This window comes from Vanessa cardui, chromosome 4 (genome assembly GCF_905220365.1).
Source record: "Vanessa cardui chromosome 4, ilVanCard2.1, whole genome shotgun sequence".
In the NCBI taxonomy this organism is placed as follows: Eukaryota; Metazoa; Arthropoda; class Insecta; order Lepidoptera; family Nymphalidae; genus Vanessa; species Vanessa cardui.
In genome coordinates, this window is record NC_061126.1 from 8,391,441 (window position 1) to 8,416,441 (window position 25,001).

The 25,001-nt window shown below is 33.7% G+C and overlaps 1 protein-coding gene across 5 annotated transcripts in view; it reads left to right on the top strand.

Annotated features, from left to right (window-relative positions):
* LOC124544085 (teneurin-a) overlaps nt 1-25,001 on the top strand; it is a 317,621-nt gene that overhangs the window by 253,931 nt on the left and 38,689 nt on the right. The window contains exons 1-2 of one of the 5 annotated variants that reach the window (XM_047122507.1): nt 14,566-14,669; nt 24,179-24,504. The exons of 2 other annotated variants lie outside the window; for them this stretch is intronic. In XM_047122507.1, the coding sequence (XP_046978463.1) occupies nt 24,377-24,504 (128 nt within the window). In that variant the 5' untranslated portion in view covers nt 14,566-14,669; nt 24,179-24,376. Of the gene's footprint in view, nt 1-14,565; nt 14,670-14,706; nt 15,040-24,082; nt 24,505-25,001 lie in introns of those variants that run through there. 2 more of the 5 variants (XM_047122508.1, XM_047122510.1) reach the window with 2 other exon arrangements.

Here is a 25,001-nt window from a genome sequence, read left to right on the forward strand (position 1 = left end):
ATAAATTAAATAAAAATTGCAAATACTGATGAAGGCTTTTCCTCGTTTTCTTAAAGAATATATGTATAATAAATGTTTATCTCGAAAAAATCTTCTTTTCCTTTATTTTTTTGTTATTGTGTCTTAGCCTTCGTACATAGTGACCATTATTATAGAATACAGTAAGTATATTGTTATGTTTTATATTGTTAACATACTATACATTCCTATGTAATAAAAGTATATAAGGTTTGTATTATATTATTCATAGGCATATCAAATAATAATCCTGTTAGCAGCGATTGGTTCGTATTACTTTAAAATACACAACCCGTAGCAAATTACGTTACGTCAAAAGTAAAAAGATCATCAATACTTTTATCAGTTCCAAGCGACAAGGCTATTTCAGTGGCTGTATGTTATTCAACATCACGTACGACTCGACTCTAGTATGCAAAGGGCGCTCGCAATGCGCCCCGCGTTCCTTTACCAACTTCGAAAATTGACTTTCAATGGAACTTCTCGTTTCCACGTCAACTTTCCACTTTTACTCCAAACAATATGAACAAAATATAAGTTATTTCAACTTTAATAAAATCTATTATAATATCATAATATTGTTTTGTTCCTCCAACATTCCATTTAACTTGTTTGGATTTTTATAAGGTTCGGATAAACCAAATGTTTAATATTAATAAATTAAAATAACTTTGCCAGAAAATTGATCTCGTTTAAAATATTTTCAGGCTATGGGTTGTTGTTATTTAGTCAACATTAGTTTTAAAAATATTAACAAATATAAATTATCAAAACTATTTTTCTTGAAACTAACAAATAAATAAATCGCTGCAGTAATAGATGTCATTATCCATGGCATTCGACAAAGTGCATCGATTTGCGTGCGACAACGAGGCTCGTCTTTCTAGTACCTCGATAATACCCATTATTACCGGCAATTTTTCCATTATTTCTTCCTTTATTGTGCTTACGGTATTATTAAATTATCGATCATACTTTCTTAGAATATTTACACGAGTCTGAAATTAAAATAATTGAACCTTATTGGGTATTCTGTACAGGTAGAATTTACTCAAACATCAGTCATGAATCTATGAGTTTATAAATTTACTATTTTGAGTGACATCAATTATAAACCGAATGTGAAGTTTCGTTTGAACAATTTCATTTGTGTCTCCCTACCTGGTGGGCAGGTAGGATGACCGATCAAACGGTAAATTCAGCACGTGCGGACCGGCGAGCCGCGCCGATTCGATTTGCTCCATCGCGATAGTCACACATTCAGCTCCCGACGGACCGTGTAAGTGCTGCATTCACTACCACTATTAATACCACTCCCCGTACCTCACTGGACCCTCATTGCGTTCGCTTAATCCTCCATCCGGTAAAGATTGCCCTTCAAATACGGCCGTATCTTGCAAAAACTAATAGGGTCGTACTGTTAAATGCCGCATGTAATTTTTGGTTTGCGATTGTAATTATCTATAGAAACGCTTTTCCAAGGGAAGAGTTCAATTATCGCGCGACGCTCCATCGGATTGATTGATTGGTTTCGACCCTGTTTGTATCCATCAACATGATAGACATACGACGCCATCGCATTCTACGGTGAATTACTAAACAAGTTTTGCATAATAGTGTATTGACAACCCTAACTTCGTATTGTAAGGGCAACGGCCAAACTGGTGTATCGTAAATGCAATTTGTAAATAATTAAATTTTTAATTTAATCTATACGTACGATTTTTATTTGTTTTATAAACAAATGTAGAACATTGTATAAAAAGGGAAACCGATCGACTATGTACGTACTCCGTGTGTGTTACCGTACAACTTGTTTCTATGTAACCGTTCGCTACATGACTGACGAGTGGACATCTCTCAGAGGACTTGCAATACTAAGCTGGACGAAGCAATTTAACCAATTTAATGTCGTCTGCGCCCATTGCCTGGCTCCCGCGCTCTTAATTTGAAAATAGACGCCATTGTATAGCGCTTGCGAAAACATTATTACTCAATAATTTCCAGCTATACCATCTTTAGCATTCTCATCCGTCAGCGATAAATATCACTTCTTGGAATATTATTTAAAAAGTTGTTAAATAATCATGACCGACGACGTATTGATAGCACACTTATTACTAATAAATAAAAACTGCCACCTAAAATAGAGAGTAATAGCTTTCATTATTTATAGCTTCAAAACGTTATTTTATTAAAGGTTCAACGAACCTGTTATACGCCCGGTTGATATTTTTACGAAAATGTATAACAGGGTGTCATTCAAAACGGTCTTAGTATTAAGTAACGTAGATTAATTATCTTTCTCATTAACTTTGGCACAAGTGATTACAAGACAAAACGAGATTCCGACTGAAAAGTCAGGCTCGACAAACACGCGGGAGGTCACTAGTTTTATCTAAACACCCTTCTGCTTTATAGTGGTAAGTGCGTCACACTTATGTGCTAAATAATGTCTGTGGTAATATAGCGGGGCTGTGGTGGTAAATGAAATGTTACTTACATTTATCTTGCTCGTTAAAATATTTACGACTGTTTACCTTCAGCCATAAATTTCTGAGTGGATATTTTGATGGCTGTATTGTAGTTTGAATCATTTCTCCTTGCTTGAATTATATATTCATCTTTCATTCGTGAGACCTTTTGATACTAATATATATATTTATAAGGGAATAAACTTTTGACCGCTAGAGAGCACATCGCTATTGAAGCATGTGCTCTCACAGTCGAGAGTTTATTTCTTTTAAGTCATAAATAGTCGTATTTTAATATGATTTGATCCTTTTTAAGTAGACAATTTTGCAGAATATTTTATATCGAAGAAAATGTTCATAAGTATCAGTTTTAGATCTTTTAATACTCATCATTTTTCTAGTATTATATTTCATATTATACATTTTTTTAATTTTATCTCCAATAATTATGTGTACATATTTTTATTTTTAAACAATAAAGCTGTTATATCTGCGCTTTAATAATTTCAAGAGATTTGTGGAGAAAGGTAGCATGATTATTTATTTACATACAATGAGACGTGGGCGAAAGAGTGAGAATGTTTAGTCTCAGAGGCTCTCTTCCTGAAATACGATTAAATTACTAACACACGGACAGGCTGGGACATGTTCTACTCAAATACGTCAATTAAACTAACGAGTAATAATCATCTTTATAATTATATTTTGTACCGTGACACAAATTACACAATTTAAAGTCGAGGGTTTTTAAAAGAGACATTTTTCTCATCATATAACAATAAGTAGTAAATGTATGTCGTAGATAAATATTAAGCATGTGAGATGATGTGTGTGAGTGTGTGTGTGTGTGTGTGTTTGCAATGGATTAAGTACAAATTATACCTAATTTACATCAATCAAAATAAAATAACAGCTTAATCAAGTCTAACACGGCATTTAATTGAAAACACTTGGTTTTATTATCCGTGCTACAGGTAAATAGTTAGGTATGAGAGAATGCACTGTACAGAGAAACGAGGGTCGGCGGCCATCTTGTATCAGGGGGTCAAATTAAATTGACATGCGGTTTGTGCAGACGTATTGTGTTTGTAGCGCAGCATTGTTGTCACCCCTAATTATACAGGTCCGCTGATCGTATGAGATTAGACGAAGGGATTAACGTAATGTGCGCCACGGATTTAAATTACCCTGTATCCAATTACATAAATCAGGCCCATTTTATATTTATCTTTGTACGTTGTATGGGAAAACTACATCAGCGTGTTACATCTCGCTTTATACTACCTTGTTGTGTTAAACCATTTTTACAGCCGATCTTCTATTTATGAAAGTGGCTTGAATCTTATTACACGAATCATATATACTTAATGTTAGGTATTTATATATTATAAGAGAACATATTTTTAGTACATTGCATTTAATGTGTTCTAAGTTTTTTAAATACTTTGTATAACGCTTAAATTCAAATCATACTTTAGAATATAAGATCAGTGAATATTACTCATGTGAATATAACGATATTATATGCTCTAAAAAAACTTGGATTTGAAGCACGTATTTAATTAAAAACTTTTCATACAATGCAGGGTCCGCTAAAGCAATATGGTAAAAATCTTTGAACGTTGTCATAAAATTATCGCCTTGCAACGAAGGCAGGGCTAGACGCCACGTCAGCGCAGCACGCCAGGAGTTTAGCATATCGCTTGAGCTCGCTAAATCCCACGACATAATACAGACGTTCGCCCCTAACTCCCTATGTAAAAGCCATTATCGAACCCTAATACTATTTTAAAAAATGGCCATCTTAAACTGAACGGTTTCATAGAAAACTTTTCGCGAACAGACACGTAATAGGATTGGATGGAGATGGCGAAGTAATAAAGCGTGTTCTGTAATGTATTTATAGAAGAAGCCGGCACTGACGCGCAGATTGCCCTGTATCTCTCTTTCGTAATTATAATAACATCTTGATCGATACTTATGATCAACTAAGTATATTTTTGGTCGCTTTGAAGATTTGTCTGAAGTTGTTATTCTCTGTTTTATTACGTTTGAATTAATTTAAGCTTCTACATATAACTTGGTTTATCTACAAAGTTGTAAATATCTCTGACTGATGCGGACCGCAAAGCAGAAAACTCCTGTATTCTAATAATAAAGAACTGTCGTTTATCAAACAGATTAAATTGTCAAGGTAAAAAGTTTCTTAATTAAAATTATAATAAAAAAGGAAATGAAATGTATTATAAGAAAGCTATAGTTCTAAATCTCAAGTAGTACTGTTCAAAGATTTTGTTTACACTATTCACTAAACTCACCTAATTATCTTAATGGACTGAGTAAATTTCCTCATTTCACTACGGAAAATTACGGACTATTAAGAATTAAATAGGTATTGCTAAGCTATATTTTTTTTATTTTTCAAGCAAATTATTTTACTTTTATTGTAAATCCATTGCTCACATTACAATATTCAATTTACATGCTGTTAAATATATAAAATATGTTTTTTTTTCATTAAATTAAAGAAAAAAGAAACAATTACATATGATTGCATTTCACAAATTAAAGGAAACAGTCAAAGGCCGATTCGATTTGGGGACATCAACGGCAATAATGTTACCTGATATCAAAATAAACGAATGTAGATAATGGACGGCAGGATCAATACAAAGTAATCGCGAGCGGATCCAATAAGCTCAACCAAAACAACGGGGGTCGCAGCGGACGGGCTCAGAGCCGACTACCGAGTACCGAACATGGGGAAACAATATGGCGGCATGCAAATAGCTCGGCCATTATCGCACCTGGGCAGCGCGAGCCGCCCGACGAGTAAACAAGATTACGGGAATTGAATGGCTAATTAGGGGAAAAGAAGCGGCCCCAGTGAGCTGAGTTATCGCACCTCGTCTCTGCCATATTTCACGATGCTTAAGTCGCCTTTATTGTTTGGCCGCCTCTTGTTAAGCTAAAGAGGCTTGTTAGCTTATCTACAGAAGTCTAGGAGTGCATTAACTACCGTCACAGCCACAAGCTGAGATTTACTGCAATACAAATATGCTAGGATAAATAATGAGAGCGCTAGAAAGCGGTAACAAAGAAAAGGTGCTGTCTTTTAATCACTTAAGCCCCGCATATTAATGCTAGTTAATATGTCATAAAGGCGATACTTGGTAGAGTTCATTGCGGGTCATATACGTCCAATTTTTATGGCCCACGATGACAACTTAGTTACGCGACAATATAATTCCCGAATAATGTGGGCTGCGGTCGCTCCACGATAAATAAGAAAGCACTTAATCAATGTTCAATTAATTAATTAGTGACGTTTATAGATAATACAATAAACATATTTACGGGTTGATTTCGTTAATTCAATGTTATCAGTTTAATTACGTGTGCCTCTGGCGACGACGGCGCCGCTGCCAGCTTTATGCTGCCGATATATCGAGTATATTATGAGGGCGTATTTAAAATAGCTTTTACATTATCACCATTAAAACATTCTATAGATTTTATTGTATTACATAAAAGTAAATTACACTCACAAATTAAACTGAGATAACTATTCACCTGGTCTTATAATAATAAAAATATAAGTATCGCTATGTTATTGTTAGCTGAGATGACCAGTGGTTAGAATGCGTCCATCTTAACCTTTGACTGTAGGTTCAATACCAGGCAAGCACCACTGAATTTTGATGTGCTTAATTAGCTTTTATAATTAATCTTGTGCTCGGCTTTGAAGGAAAACATCGTGAGGAAAACCTGCATGTTTCTAATTCAATGTAATTTTGCCACACACTCGTTGGTCCAATACGGGTTGTGTAGTCACCAAACCGTATTGGACCATCGTGGTGGTTATGCTCCAAACATCTATTTTCAAAGCGATATGAGACCTTACCCCCACAGTGAGAAATTTATAGGCTGTTACTATTATAAGTTATTATTAATGACTGGGAACAACGTCTTAAGCAATATAATAAATACGATAGAGAGTGTGTTACGCTTCCTCTACACTACTCCATCGACCGATAAGAAATTTTCCATACTCCTTATCAGGGATACGCAAAATAACTTAGGGTACCTACCATCACCTTACCACTCCTCAGACTCTATCTCAGATGGGTGGAAACTAATATTCTATATCAAGTCATGACCTCGACTAATCCATGCGTAAACGAGATTATCCGTTTTTCGGTATAAATTATGCTTTGACATACTCGATTCGCTCTATTAATAAATTCAATCTTTGGTAACTTTAATCAAGGATATGATTTAAAGAGGTGTATCCGGTTCGGGCACGCCACCCGTAATTTAATTACTAACATGTAGACCCTGTCACCGTGCCCACACAGAACCATTTTAATACAAGATTAATGAACTACACTATGAACTATTTATTGTAATAAGTATTTAATTACTGTACAATTAATAGCATGATTTTTTATTGAATCATTTCGATTTGTTTTATTGTCTTATCAGTTGAAAACATCGTAGAACTTTCGTAAATAAGGACATACGATGGACAAATTATTTATTTTTAATACTCCTAGTAATTTATTAGCTTGTACTGAGCAATTCCTACTTATCACATGTCTGACGTCTTCTTTAAAATTGAATTCAAAGTAAAGTAAAGGTTTGTATGGTTCCTGCTCCTGGGCTGATGTATTTTCTATTTTTGGGGATCTTAATTAACCATGATAATATAATGCGGATTGTTGAATAACGTGCAATTGATTTGGATACGTCTAATACGACTTATAATCTTGTATTGAGTAATATTTAGTTAGATATTCATGAATTACATTGGTTACATAAACATAAGTATGAAATCATAGAAATGAACCACCTGACAGTTGTTAGTCAGCATTCATAGACATTGGCAATGAAAGTATTCATCACCAACGCGCCCCCAACTTTGGGAACTAAGATGTTGTGTCTAATCCAAATCGCAACAACATATTTTTATTGGTTGGCGGTAGAATATGTTACAAGTGCTATATACTAAAGATATTCGCACTAAGCCCTACAACCAAGTTAAATTATTTCTATATATATATTAACCACATGAATGAAAATGGTCTTCCTAGATTTATTTATGTGTACCAATGGATTGGATATCTCGCAATCTATCAAAAAAAAACAGCACCAATTTTCAAATTACATATTGTAATTTTGTTATCAGAGAACGCTTAAAATGAATGCGGTATCATTATGATAACGATTAATAGGATATGCTAAACTGAAATAAAGTTGTTTGATATTATAATAAATATTTGTATTCAAGTTTACAATTTTAAATCCCTTCATTAATTTTTGAAACTTACTCTGACCCGCGGTTCGGAAAAGCCAAACACTTTGTCTAGAAGAAGGCACAAAGTTCCATAATTTCTTTGCCGAGATAAGAGGCGAAAGTTCACGCAGGAGCGGAGATTTATGACATCACCGTCGCTCCTTTCACTAAATAATAAAAGGCCTGCTGTAAAACGCGGTGGAGGCATAAAACTTTTACGTCCATACAACCCGTTGGAGTAAGTAAACGGAGCATGTAGGGCGCGTCGTGCTACGATACCAAATCTCCATAAAAGGCAATCAGTGCCTTTACAATAGTTCCTTGTCGCATAAATTGTACGCCAACGTAAATGTCTTTCTGTACTAAACCATACCAAAAATAATAATTATTTTTAAATATTGTGACAGAAACATAAATGTTACACAAACATGAACGCATGCACAATCAAATTTATTCCGATTTGCCTCTACATTAAAAGCCTTTAAATGTTCCACTGCTGGTCTAAAGCCTAATCTAAATTTGAGAAGAAGGTTTGGAGCATATCTACGATGCTACTCCAATGCTGATTGGTGAATTTACTTCTATAAGAGTCAATACAATTGCACTTTGTAAAGCTAAAACTATAAGTGGTAGCAAATGTAAGTAGATCCCAAAGTCGGCGATTGATTAAAATATCTTTATTCTTTAATATTTGACTTAAATATTATGTTACATAAAACCCGTCTCCTTTTCAATCTCACATTAAAAACGCCGATATCAAAGGCCTATTGAAATCCTAAATTTTGTTACGTTTTTTAGAACTAAGTGAGATCACTTTTGTTGTACGCAAGTAGCAGCTATGAATACAAAAGTAACAACAGTCTGCAATTGTGTTTTTTATTCAAGAGAAACTGAATATAAATAAGTTACGATTTAATAAAATTTTAAAGGTTCTATGTCAATTCTAATCAGTGAATTTTAAAGCATATTCATGAATCATAAAGTTGATTGTTGCGTGTTCTATTTCTGGTAAAAGTTAGACGCGGTACGTGCCAAAGTCTGTTGAAACTTACAACTACAAGCTATTGAATGTCGGCCTTAATTCAAACTTACTACAGCTTATTAATAGAATAAGAATTCTATATAAATGTAGACATTCTTTTGTATGGTTAAACCTAATTTTTTTTTATTAATTACACAAAATTATAAATAAACTAAATGAGTCCGTAATTAATTTTAATAACAGGATTTTAAAAGGCCAATTTATAAACAAAATATAATATTTAATATGAGTTATCCTTGCGTTTCTATTATCGCATGATCACTGGGGGACCGACGGGTGACAGACAAAATTCTTGCTTGACATTTATGCAGTGTCACTGGCTTTCAATAGAAATGCTTCGATTACTTATTTTTTATCAAGCTACTTTTTTATTTTTTTCCATGTCCAGTTAATGTTGAACATCCATGAATGGTTTAACGATAATCTAATCGAATGATTCAACTACTATATAACATATAGTTTTTATGCTATGTGTGTGCTTCATTAGATACAGAAATATTATGAATAACAGTTGTGTACTTGCTTATTTCAGCATACTGCACCGATAAGTAATTGGTAGGTAACGATTTTTTTCAAAGTACATGTTATATACGTATGCACTGTAAGCACATGAAAATTGATTAATACTTTACCGGATTCGTAACCGAGACATTTCAGTGAAAAAAAAAGGTTTATTTTCGAAGCGATTTTAAGCAATATAGCATTAATCCTTATCCAATAAGGTTCTTTAAATAAATTGTACATTCAATATAGATCAATACGGCCCTTTACAGCATGTAATTTAAATGAATATTTTCGAAGATATTACAGTTTTAACACGCAGGGACATAGCGTTTTGTGTTTCCTAAGGATCGAAAATTGTTTATATTGTACCTATTTGTTATCACTGCATAGTATGAGTGAGTGAGTGATTTAAAGAGAATGATTTTGTATATATAATACGTGAACAATATGGTAGATAAACACTGATAATTTTAGAGGTTTCTAATGTGATGTCGTTAATAAAGAAATTCTGTAGTATATTTAGTATCAGTATTGCACCCGTGCGAATATATATAACTAGCGGGTCGCTAGTTATATATATTTTTTAAAGTAATGATTTTTTTTTGGTTTTATTTATACATAATTCTTTATACTCCTTCAATTAGGGCTTGTGTATAATAGCCCCGGGAGTCAGTATCGAAATTTCATATCGCTAGGGGCCCGTAAAATATTGCTTTTTTAAAAAAGTAAAAAAAAATCAAACTGATCTTACCTCTTAATTTCGTCTCATATCTGATTCTCGTCGTTGTGAGTCGATAGGTAAATATTAATATTGAAATACCCTGTCGAACATTTCAAGCTACGGCAATGAACGCCTTGATCCGAATGATAACGACACTTCAATTTTTTATAAATCCGTATCTACTTTCAATCATTTCCTTTCATGATTATTTGATACAGTTCGCGCTTTACATTACATAAGCAGTCCTTGAAAATAGGAAAATATTCGTTTTTATCATAATTGAATGTTGTTTAAAGTGGATTAGTAAATACAATAGTGAGTGGAGTTTCGGGTGTAAATATGGAGGCGATCAGATTGGAACGAAGACAATACTTTTCCGTCGGGGCGGTGGGGATAGGGGAGCTATTGGTATGCGTAATGGTAGATCGAATTTCGTATTTGTTCGTGGAGTCGTTAACAGCACCTTCACGGTTGTTTATAAAGAAAACAAAACCCTTTAGCCTACGAGGGGGTGAAGGCTGCGGGCGGGAAACCCGACCCTAACGAACTCACTAAATCCACCATAAATATCAAAATGAATTTAATATCAGCATTGTTACGGTGTATGATTAACCTTGTATGTTGGAAAATAATGGTTGTTGTTCTCAAAATGTGCCAATAATTGTGTTTTAGTAATGTTTTTGCTGTGGGTTACGTTATATCCTACATGGAATATGCACAACATTTATAAATTATGTAATATTGTCTGAATATCTAACATGACCATACATTTGTTTTGCGTAGGACAGTCCTGTTTTCCAATTATCACTGTATTTAATAAGCTCTGAAATATCCATTTAAGGCAAAATAGTCTGTCAGGATCATTAATTTAATTATAAGAAAGAAGCTTTAAAAACTAAATTGAATATTTGAGTCCGTAAACGAACCACTGTTATATGACGGATTTGCCTGCTTAATCTGCCGTGTTACGCTCGAAATAAATTACCAACAATAATATAACACCACCAAATATCAGTGATACCGGCCATAGTTAGAAACTGCGACCTTTAGTTTATACACACATACGCATGTAAACACCTGATACACTGAACCATGTTGACGCCTCATACAGTCGCTTTGACTGTACAAAACTACCCACTAAATAAAGAAGTCTGAACCTAACTTTATAAACTATAATATGATTATACATATGTATACGTTTATACACAGGAATCTCGTATCGTATCGAATACCAGGGATTATTTAATTTTAATTATTTAAATATTTCACTTATTCTATTTATATATGAAATTACGTGGAAGTAGGTACAGTCCTTGTTGTATTACCAATGGATTACGAACATTTGAAATGTAGACAAAAGCGTCATGATGTCACTGAAAGTCTGTTAAAGCTATTGGTATGTTTTTTACCTACACATTGCATTTCTAGCACTTAATTACTCTTAAACTACTACTCGCCTCATATAAAAACTATTTAAATGAAATAAAACGTCTGTAATATTTAATGAACTAAACATAAACTAAGCTAAATGGAACACTCCGGTTACATTTTCCATTTCTGGGTCACGCAACAGCTTACCATTAACACTTTTTTCGTGGTATGAAAAAATAAATTAACAAAATGTAAACAAAACGCTGTACCTTTGTGTATTCGTTTTTTATTTAAGATCAGTTACAAGCAAAAATATTAATGACCACAAATAATAAATACAAAATATTCATACTTCCGACTTCATACGGATCAGATAAGATTTTTTTGGCCAAAAATTGTCTTGGATGTCTTGTGAGTGTACACATAAAAAATACTCGTAATTGATCCAGGTACTTAGAGAAGTTTTAGTGACGTATATAAATACAAAAGATTTAAATGTTTAAAAATATGAATGATAACAAAAGACTGTTACTGTTAAGTTAGCATTGATCAATGTTGTCATTTCGAAATGACAATGAAATACATTTATAAAATATTCTAAGGGTGTGAACTATAAAAACATGTATAAAATATTCACTCTGAAATACCTGAAGTCGTTTGAAATTATGACATATTGTAGGTAGCCCTAGACACGTTCAAAGTATTCGTGTATGGAACTTTACGATGTCCGTAAGTCTTGGTACACGGTATACCCGTGTACATACCAAAAAGTCGATGGCGCGTGAACAAAAGTCACGCGCCAAGGATTTCGTACCCACACGTCCCGGCTGTCCGTATGCTCGTTTTGCCTGATCATTCTACAGCAGCTTTTACGTACAAACTATGTTTTATTAAAGTCAGAAATTCGAACTGCTAATAGCTTCCTACACATTTGTCTTCGTTGTTCTACCTGTTGAAATTGGTCGATAGTAGGAAAATTAAACTTCGTCCCGTATTTGATTATTGCTTTCTTAACTTACCACTAATATTTATTTTATTATGTAATTTGTAGATATTTTATGATATACAAGAACACTGATATCAGTCTTGACTCTTGATATTCATTTATGGATACTTTGGATACTCATGGTAATCATTTAATTTAAAAAAAATACTTTATTTTGTTACTTACGACGAGTAATTGTCCACTCCTATACTCTTCCTTAGATACTCTTCCTTAGATACTCTTCCTTCGATAAAGACTTCCTCTCGACTTGCCTTTAGAAATTGAAAAAAATAATTTGTCTATAACAATAGGGTTTAATACAACCTCTTTTAAAAATGACAAATCATGGATCAAATAATGACGTATCAAAAAGTTTTTATAACACTTTATAGTAAATTTATGCTCAATTAATATTAATACGTTTCTCTTAATAATGTAAATTACCCTCAGCATTATGATCGTTTGTGCTATTGTACTATTATCGTTGAGAACGCAAACCCGCTAATGATATCGTATAGCCCAATTTTGACAATGATGTTTACTCACCTTGCTACACCCACTCTTCTATGTAACAGCTTTGTATGCACATTATATACCACATTATCGACGCAGAAACGGTGATCATTATGGATCGAGGGTTTCATTACGAGATTGGACTCGTAATTTGAATATTATGCACATTGAAAATTGGACTAGGGATAGCGCTTACTGCGCTACACGAAGAAACTAAACAAAATTTCATTAGAAATGCAATAATGTTTTATTAAATGTAACAATCTCCAAGATTTATAGATGTTTTAAGTTACGTTAAATTAACGATCACAATTTTAAATATAAAACACAAAATAATTAATTAAAGTCATGACTTTATCTTCAGTTGAATAATTTTTAGTCTACGTTTTATTACTACAAAAAATATTTTGACAAAGTCGTTGAACTAACGTGCATTAATGAAACAATTAATCAATCTTAATAGTGTAATGACAAACATTCCCGTTTAACAAATTCCATTAAATTATAATATATACATGCATAAGATGCCTCCCACACAACAACGAATAGGCTAATAGAATATGTTAATCATAAATATATAATATACATTTTTTTCTTCATCAACGATCTCGTAAAATAACTGTCAAATACATCAGTATTAGTGAAGAGAGCGACGCTGGGACTTGCATTATCTACGTTGAATTATTATCATTTATATAAATTATTTATCAACATCAATATCAATGAGAAATATTTCTGCATTTTCGATATTTAGAATTTGATTATTTCCAACCTAAACGAGACGAGTTTCTTTCATTTATTTTAGTTCGTGCGAAGAAAGCAGAAGTTCTATGTCAATGTCATATGATTTTTATTCCTTAGGGTACTTAATATCATCTATACCCAGGCTGCTACAGGCCCAAGTATTTTTCGATTAATTAAATCCGAAAAAGATTGTTTTAAATTAACAGTAGGCAAAATGTTTGCTTTGATTGGAAACATTGATAATAATACCTAATATTTATTTTAATTTTTTACGGATGTAAAGTAACCTTCAAATTTTGAAAGTTTTATCATTAATCAAAGTTGAATGAAATGACAATAATTCGCTATAAAACTTTTATTTTTTCTTCCTGAAAATGAAAGTTGTGTTTACAGTGTATTTAAACAGTTTAATGGAACAACATAGGCTTTGCATACGCGGTGTCAAGATCACATTAGTGTACTGTCGCGCGTCGAACCACTGGCACAGCCGCGGCCCGCGGGTGACACGCGCCCCTTCCCCTGCCCCGCTACTTTCTCGCTACCCCCAACCCTCGCACCACGCATGCTCCAATTATAATCTCTTTAGGGATGTACACTGTCGATTTATGCTGTGTTTTTAAATAAAACGTAAGAAAGTTTTCTGGATTGTATTAAGACAGTGGTGTCTTTAAAACTTCTTTTTGTACAAATCTGTACTGATTTTTTTAAGTATATCATATTTCATTTGTATTTATATGCAATGCCATAAAAGGCCTCATGTTAAATAAAAGATAATATTTGTGACATTTAACCAAGAAAGTGACAATGTTAAATACGATAACCACCCGCGGTGGATAACTCGATATCTCGACATGGCATAGGGCTGCATTATCCGATCGTGTAGAGTGCGCGCGCAGTGGCGTCGCGAAGAGGGCATCAAATCGCCTGCGGAGGGCGGCCGGTCCGCGCGTTCCCGCTGTCTATCGCGCGGTCACTCGACTCAACACCTCGGACGGCGAGAGGTATACTTCTTGCTCGATGCACGACCTGTTCCACGGTCACTGACCGATACCGTGCGAGCGGTCGCATCGTCTCTCGACCTCCGCCCTTACCGGTACACGCCGCGACCTGAGGACGCCGTGAGCCCCTATCGTTTTCGGGCACTTTACTTGCAATGGCAGGTAGCGCCATCGATGGCGTGATACTCGACAATTTCTACGTCGCGCCGCAATATCCCTTGATCGTGTGTCCGACTTTAATTTATTTTTTATTGTTCCTAAGTGTTTATTATTCTCCTAAACTGTGTTTCGTAATGGTATGCTCCGAGTTACACGGCGCACGATAGCTCTCGTGTATGTGAGTTACAAGCCCACAGACATAGCGACGTATAGCGTGAGTTTTTTATAAACTGCTCCAATTTTTTTATGAATGAATATGCGAGACTATTCAAAACGAAAGCGTACGATTTTCGTTTGCGTTAAAATAACTGTAGTAAAACGCCACATATTAAAGCTTCACGCATGATTCAAAGTTAGCTTTTGTAATTATATAACAATATGCTGTACAGCTTTGGAGAGATAAAATACGTTTTTAAATAACGTACTTTAGTGAACGAAGTTTTGTTATTAGGCTTAGCTATTTTAATCATTACAATTGTTATATATAGAATCTATATTAGCATACAATCTATCTTTTTAAATAAGTTGTTTTCTTCGCTATCGAATGACATCATGCTGATAGATAAAGGTTAAAATTAACATAAATAATGACATATAGATACTTTGTTCTTGCATATTATCTAAATGATATTATTTTATGATAACGATTATTAATAAATATTTACTGTATGCTTATGCAAATCTAATTAGAAAATAAATAAGAAACACACTAGATATTATTAAATAATAAAAACTATTAAATATATAACTATTAGTTTGCTAAACCACTGGTTAAATAATTACATAATTACATGCCATAAATAGTATTATATATTATCATATGCAATTAACAAGCTATACGAACATAAAAGCGCGCTGTAATATTCCTGATCAGAAATTAAGATATCCTAATCGTAATCCCGAACAGCGCTTTATAAAACTCGTTGTTTTTTAATCAGACTAATATAACATGTGCGTTCAGAAAGATAGCCTACGGATACGTTTTAAATTCAAGCTACGATATAAAAAATCCTGCAGAACGTCTTATAAAATTGAATTTGCAAATGTAATGTACAGTGAACACAATATTGAAAACCAATTTTATTTATTGAACTGCAACGGAAATTGAAAAGAACCACGCTTTTCGTTTCCGATTTATATTGTTTGACTTGTAAACCGCATGCCGTGTGCTTTATATTCACATGAACGTAATCTATTTCAAGTTACTGCTAAGTTTCTTGAATATGTGTTTCGCTATTGAACAAACTTTAACTTTGAATACATTCCCTACAATCGGACACACAGCCGAGTTATTTGAATAAATACAGTTTCCGTTAGACGTCGAATAGGATCTCTTGGATTTACGTAGGTAACTAAAATTTCAATAATTTATTTTGTTATCATACCATTTATTTCTACAGTATCAATTGAATACAGCTTATAATCTAAATATTACAATGTTGTTTTAAAATGAATAGTAAATTTCAGAACCCACCGAAAAGTATATAACATTTCATTGTATCTTAATTTCACAAATAGTAAGACAAAACTAAAACTTACTTTTAATATTTATAGCTCTTTATGTAACTATCTAATTTTTACTAGATGTGAATAGATAATATTTAGTAATATGCAGACCATACATTTAGTCTATAGCTAAATGTTGATTGTACCGAAGAACCGGCGAGCTACTCAATAATTATTGAACTTTTAAACCAAATACTTGACATGAATACATTTTTGAGTTTTCTTTTTTAACATTATTTACGTGTATTTTTTAATTCACATGCCCACAAGAGTCCCCTTTGTCGAAATCGTACCGGTATCCATCAAAATTAATTAAGGCCGAAGATTGTGGTATCAGTTTCCGAATATGCAATTACGGAAACATAAATTTTCCGATAGTATCGACAGTCAACCGAACGATAGCACTATAGAATTTATAAAAGCTTTCCCCTGACTTAATTGCAAGGTTTTTGCAGGCAAAGCAACCGCTTTAATGCAATGCGATGATAGGATAGGGTGCACCGTGTGTTACAATCATTGTGAGGCAGTTCATAAACCGTCATGTGAGCATGTTTTTAAATGGTAACAGGGGAAAGTCTAAATTACAATGTATATTATTCTTCAATTGCGCTTTGACGTTCCCTATATTCACAATCTTGTTTTGTTAAATAATACTTATTATAATAACAATATACAACCAAAAATATTAAAAAAGTACTCAATACAATACTTAGACACATTGAATTTTACTGCTAATAAAAATAAATGAGTAGATTAAGTTTATTATACTCAAGATATATAATAAAGTTTTTCTATTTATTATTTTATATTTGTTGCGCGTTGTTTCACAACATGTTCAATATTTTTTTCGATGTGATTGTTATTCGTATTCGATAGCAAGAACCTGTTCGAGGCACATTAACGGCAACTTGAACTCGGACCCCGGCATCAATTAGGTTTGACTTGAACGCAATTATGTACTCAAGACTAAATTGCTGGAAAATTCGTCGATAGTTAATGGCTTAGTTTTAACCGTGACACATGACGAAGATTGTCTGCGTTCACACGCTAATATCCGATTGTTACTGACTCATTTTTATGAAATAGCATTACTAAAAAATAGCAACAGGACGTTTAGCCGACGGCGATACTTATCTACCAACCACAATTATTAATTATCCGTAACTTTTATGAACTATAGAATATAAAAATAACGATAAAAAAATATTTTTATGACGATATAAAATAAAACTAATCTATTGTCCATAAAATGTTTTTAACCGTTCAATTAGTCGTCTCGTCCATTTTAATCCATAAAATTGCGCAAATTCCAACGGATAATGTCTCGTCCCTTTGTTTTTCTACTCCGTCACGTGTTTCAAATGAAACAACACGCACACATTGTTTGCTATAGCTGGTCTAATGTCCTCAGCTAATGCGCCAGCGGTCGGACAAGAGGACAATTTCCGGGCTCGCCCCTACCTACCCATTACGCTCTAGAAACAATTCTCCAAACATTATAATCATTAATAACAGAAAGTTACCGTTTGCCGTTGGTTGATTTCAAAGAGATGATAACTCCAATAAACGGTTAGCACTGACTAATATCGATGCGTATATCAACGATGACTCTTTGATCGCCTTGCACAAAAATCAATACAAAATTATAATTCATTATTAGCTAACACGTGCATCAAATTTGATCCTACGTATATACGTAAATGAATATAAAAATGAATATTCATTTTTTGTGAAAATACGGCATCAAAAATATTCAAGCTTGTTAAGCATATTTCAAAACATATATTAAAAAGTATGTGCCTACATGAAAGAACTAGGTAATCAATAATAAGTAAAATCAACTGAAAAATTAAAATATACGTTATTCAAGGTCATGCGATTTAATTACCTACTTCTATTTCTTGTTAATGCTACTTATTTTTATTACTAATGAAATAATAAGCAAAGGTTAAAATATTTTCGGAATTTAATAATAGAAACATTTTTTTTCTCCAGGAGTGATTATTATTGACTTTGCTAAGTCAAAGACTCTGTCTTATAAGTTTACTTTTACTTTAACTGTGTTTTAAGATGTTATAAATTTAAAATATTACCACTTTTGCTTTTGAATATGCATTTAAGTTTAAGAAAAAATCTTGAGTGTTGACTGTTGAATGAAGCAAAAACTATACATGCTGACAGATATGGGCCTAATGACAAATTAATTGTTAAAACATGGCGAAAGGCAACCGAGCAAAAAGTCGAAAAATAAGAAGTGAAATTTATTTGTGGGTGTACTTTGCAAGGAGCGCATTTGTTTTGGATACCGAAGTGAATCCAGCGTCGTGTCGCGGCCCCTTTCAAAACAAGCGCGTCCGCTTCTGTCGGATGTAATATTGCTCGGAGAGCGTTTGATCTCTCTTTATAAAACTCTTCATACGTCAAATTAGAGGCGAATTTATTTTCTTCAAGTAGCTACAGCGGCAAATTTAAATTCTAATAGATACATCTTATTCCAAAATAGACTTTATTTTCATATAGAGAGTATGGAACATTAAAGAAGACAGAAATAGGAGCTCCCAATTAGCCGTAACTGGGAAGATATCATAATAATAAGTTATCAAGAACAACAGCTTAAACCCTCCAGCAAACGAATACAATTTATGCTTTCTAATTTAGACTGTAAATGACACACTGAAAGACTAAAGGCTTCTTTCTGATTTGAAAAGAAAATTTCGAGAATAATAAAGTAAGCGGTTAGGTAAAAGATTATTCGACACATTCAAGTTTCCTTACGACGTTTGTCTTAACCGCCGAGCACGAGACAAACACAAATAAAATGAATGAAAGTTATTTTGTGCTTGTCCCAGTTTCTTCGTTCACGTTCAAGATTCACGTCTTCTAGTCACTGGCCCATCTCCACTCACTAAACACATGTATTTTATCAATTTTGAAACTCAGTTGCAAGCTTTGACTCACACATTACCAAATCAAATTAAATAAGACCTTGTAGAAAAAATGACCGTTGCCATGGAGACTACGGATGAGGTCCCTTGGAATTCGAGCCATTTCACATGAAGACATCAGTCTTCTCAGAAGTTCGCTTGGTCTTCATACATGTCAATAAAACGAGTGATGGATTATTCGCGATTTCGAATTAAGATAATGTGTACTGTTATCTATTTTACACGAGACATTACCTCGTAGATATTTTCGGGTACCTTTTATAACTGAGCGGTGATAAATAATAGTAATACTTTAACATATTCTAGTATACAAAGTAATAAACCGTTTCGTATTCTTATTATTTTTCTCCGTGGAACCCACATACCAAACGAGCGGTAGCTTAACGTTTAACTGACAAGATAAACTTGTAAAATGATTGTATAAACGTGCTTGTTGGAGCCTATTTGAATAAAGAATTTTTTTATTTTTATTTTAGTAATTTGTAATGCAGAGTAGTTGATTAAAAGTTTTATTACTCAATAGCTTTAATATCTTTACTAAACTGGTTGATGATATTTAAAAACTTATTAGGCTAAGAGGAAGTAGTGGGAAACTTTAATTAAAATAGTAAGGACGTATCGATATGCCTTTTTTCGTGCTTACATATAAATTAAATAATGCAACAGCATTTTATTGCGCTAAACAGTTTATTTATATGGATTTGATAGAGTTCAACTCAACCCGTGGGCGTTGTAAGAGATAACTAAAGGAATTTTTGCTCGCCGCTCCCATCAATCGAATACTCAAGCGCCTAAGCATGTTGGGGAACCAACCCACCAGCAAAAGCATTCCTAAAGAAGGGCGTCGGGCATGTCAGCCGTAAAATTCTATCAAATCCTTTTTATATAGAGCTTAAATATTGTATGAAACTCAATTGAATTAGGAAAGGCTAAGCTAATTATAACGATTAAACTTAACAATAGATTTATTAATTTTTGTTCTAAACATGTACCGTCTTTTGATAAATGAAATATACCGCACGCGAGCGCCGTTTGCTCCCACGACAATTATAGTAAATATGTGCAGCAAATCACATACTCCGAAATGAGGCATAAAATGTTAGAGTGGAGGCTTGGGAACAAGACGGGCGTGCGTAATTACCCGTCGAGAATGTGGTCGAGTCCTGCGGCCGGGCAGCCTCCGACCGCGTCTAAACTAGGAATAAAGTGCTCATGTCGTACCCTTAACTCGTTAATTACGCCTAGAAACTAAATTCAAATGTTACTGATTCTCTGAACGAGGAATGAAAAGGTTGCACTGAACTGGTTTGCTCAACTCAATGGAATATTCTTTGTACTTATAATGTCAATGATATCTTAATTAATTTTCAAGAAGCTCATCAAAGAGATCATAATGAAGTGTCTGATTATTCAAAATATTTTGTAAAACAGCTCCTTCAATGATCACGTACTCGCACTTATCTCGAGTTTTTTTTACTTAAAGCAGTGTTGTCTGAACAAAGAGTGTTGAAGTGTTCGCCTCCTCGGGGCATCTATTAAGCAGACAGGAATCGTTTCCCACAGCCCGCTCTCGGCTCGTCACGGAATCAATATCGTCTTTTATTTTATGAAACGTGCTCCACATACACACACACGCGCGCACGTGTAACCGTATCCATCGCCACCGCGACTAGGGCCGTACCACACAACAATAAGTGAACAAATATAAGGAGAATCCCGTAGTTAAAGCGAATTTCTTCTCTGTTACGCGTGTTTATTCACTCGATCTATTCAATCTTGGAAGCTTTAATTAAAGTCTGCCTTCAATCGTGATATTAGTTTTTCATTCAGTTAATTAACGAAGTTATTTGATATAAAAAGTATATTTATAATTCGAGTATTTACATTTATTGATGTAATTATAAATTAATTACAGATTTTGTCTTTCATAATAACACATAAATAGTGCAAGTATTTTGGAAAGTATTTTTTATTACCTAATAAAAAGAAAATTCTTTATAAAAATAATTTCGAATTCATTAAACAATGGTGTTAAAAATTTTTTCCATACTGCGTCATCCCTGAATAACATTACTCTTAAATAGTCCTAATATAGCGAAGCCTGCAGATGTCAAGTGTGCAGCGATTCATTGACATTTTTACGAGAAGAAACTTCAAACCTTTACGCCAATTAAAATAGTTGAGTAATTTTTTGTGGCGCAGTGAGTTGGATGCTAAAACACATTTGGGTCAGGAACGAAGATTAATTAGGTTCAAACTATGAAGAGCTCTGTTAATGTAAGTGTAAATAAACTGAGTAAAATGTGTTTATTAGACTACAATAGCTCTTACACTGGCTCTAGAGATCTTAAAATGTAAACAATGCAGCGTTAATTGCAACTGTGTTATTGTAAACTATTGTGCGGACATGCTTAAATTGTATACGGTATTTAGTACCAAAATATAATGCCTGAACGATCTAAAGTACTTCACTGGATTAGTAATGTATTGTTTTGTTTTATACATCATCAAATAGAACATTTTTATAGTAACCAATGGATATTTTTTTATTATTATTATATAGAACGTTTTGATATGAGGAACAAAGGATAGATGACATTCTAAGTTGAAACTGTTATCCATGTTGCATGGCATAGAAAATCTAATTTTAAACGCTACTCCTAGCTATTAAGTCAAAACTATCATCAATTTCATACAGCTACAAAAAAAATTGTTTTGTCATTTGTGATATAATTATTGATACTATTGAGAATGACATTGTGTCTCGAATAGCATTAGTAATACTGGCTATTTTTATTCTTACTATATATAAAACACTCGGAGCTCGTATGAATGTAGTAAAGTGCACGTGGTATGTAACGGGCGCAAGTTCAAGTGTAAAGAACTGCCAGGTTGGGTCAGATCCGTCTGCCTATGCGATGGGAAAACGTCCGTGGCTTCCTACTCGCCTTATAAGAATAAACAGCTATTCCACATGCCGTACAGTAAGGCATCGATCTCTCACAGCTATTGATGGATTCGTTTGAAATCTGAATAGCTAGAATTCCTATGAAATACTGATTGAATGAATATTTTTTGCATTGGTTTCAAACTTAAAATAATTAAAAATATACTGTTTCGAATTTTATTTATTAATTAGTAATACTTATCATTTTAATTTACTTGAACTTTCTATCTATGATTATTTTAATCAAAATCAATTTAATTATTTTATTAAACGTTTTACTAAAGATTTATCACAAAAGATGAATCAATTTCGATTTCCTTAAAAGATGTCCCAAAACGAAGTGTCCTCGTAACCTGAACAAAACTCAGTTCGTACCTCGACAAGTAGCGTTTCGGGGACCGAACAAAGTTCAGTCGCAGGGGCTTTAAATTCCCTAATGTTTGTCAAAACATACTTAAACCTGTCACGAAGTGCTTAAATCAATTTATTATACAGGTAGTCGACTTTGGAAACATGTACGTTTGCGCACATACATATATCTGTGGTATACATAATGTACATACATATGTATGCAAATCTTGTGTTCGTTTCTTTTAGGAAAAGACCGTATAGAAAACTCTGAATCTGTTTTTATATTCGTTCTTATCCTTGCGGGATAATTCGGGCCCATAGGACAGGTTTTACATAATTTTGTCGCAACCCCTTATGTCGGAGACGCGAAGTTTGTGTGAATTTGTATCGGTCGCAGAGGCGGCGAGTTAAATTAACAAACATTCAATAAATCACGGACGGTTATACAATTTTTGTGATCGTAAATAAAATTTGAGAAAGGGTAACGAGTTTTGAAAACAAACATTTCAATGAGTAAAAGGGTAACGGGTGCACGCCTGTCGTATTTGTCATGAACAGTGTGTGGGGTAATTGTTTGACATGCAAAGCGCCGAGATCAACAGCCGCCACTCCAGCAAGAGGGAACGTGGAGAGTGATATACAATCTACGTACCCACACTACTCTACTTACAGCTTGCATCAAATATGAATTTGCCATTTGCTCACAGCTTAGATGCTGCCATTTCTTTCCATTGAATATTTATAATACCTTCTTGTCATAAATCTCGGCTGTTGAAGAATTATATTGTTATTACATTAATATGTATTACTACATCAAAATGCTTAATTTTATCAATATTATAAAATTGATCCCATGTCTTCCTAAATCAATCAAAATAAAAGAAACCTGGCCAAAAGCCGCCTAGTATGTACAAAATCGTAGGTACAATGCTAACCCGTTGGCTTGCTGTCATTCCTACTCCTAGAACAAGTCTTAGGCTTGATTTGTGGGTAAATAAGTATATCTGTAACTTCTTAAAATGGAGAAACGCTAGTATTCTTTTGAAAATAACTCTTTACTAAAAAATAAACTTTGCACTAAAAAAGAACGCAATTTGGATATGAATGAGCTAACAAGATTAAATTCCCATAAATCTTTATTGCAATTTGTGTATTAAAAAAGTTTTTTTGGTATACTTATTATATCGACGAATTCAAGTATGTATCAAAAATATTAGGGAAATAGAGTACAAAACGAACTCGCGTTAAAAAAAAACGTTTTGTTCACACTTAGCACAAAGCATATTCTTTGAAATAAATTTAACCGCATCACGTCATGTTAAACACGGGTAGAGCGGGTCCTGCTTTTCATTCGATTGCGTCAAGTCTATTACTTACAATATGCCGTCTTTCGTATGGGCCGCATTTTTTGTTCATCGCCTAATAATTCGTCGAGCTTTTATGGCACCTCGGCGCGAGCGCAAAAACTACAAAAGCTTAGGCGAGGGTCGAGCGGCTCCGCGGCGGGGCCCGCAGTCAGTCGCACATACTCGCTGGGACTGGTTGCGTGCCTTTCACGATCAACCCGCAAACGAATTACGAATATCATAAACGTTTCCTTACAGAAAAAAAGTTCCTTTTTAAAACTAATAACTAATCATGTCGACTTTAATAAACTGTTAGACGAAGTTTAAGTGAAATCTATTGTTTATTATGTTAATGGACGTTCAATTATAGTGCGGCGATGTAAGTGATAAAGATTGGTAGTGATGTTGTGTTTGAAGACCGATATATAGTTGTGCAGTGAACGGTAGTTCAGCAAGATGACGATGAAATCGCTGAAGTACAGTGAGCGAGAGGATATGATGGAGGGGTTCAGCCCGGTACCTCCACCGTTACCGCGACGCCAGCCGGTCCGGAACATCTACGCGGAACCCTTCGTAGACCCTAGGTAAGTTTAATAAAACTATCAGCCATGCCTAATTTATTTTGATTACTTATTTTCTTTATGTTAAATTCTTCTTCATATTTATATGTATACCTAAGTTTTGTATTAAAATTTTGTTTAATCATATCATCAAAAAAGTTAAATTTACATAAATACAACATAAACTTGTTTCGACTCTTAAAAATAAGTTGCAGCTTATATACCCGGTTTTTTTGTCTTGTGTTCAAAGTTTATTTTTGTCGTAGTATATTGTTTATTTAACATACCCAAACATTGGCAAATTTTAATGATTTTTGTTTATCTGACCAGCTAATTCCCCTTTCTTCCTCTTTTGATTTAAAACATCTAAAGTAAAACTGAGAGAGTAGAAGAATCCTGAGACCGTTGACACACATCATTAGTGACCTTTGATAACACCATCGATATAATTAACTGATAAGACTAATTAGTCAGAAACAGTTCCTTTAATATACAATACAATTAATTGCAAGACACAAAAA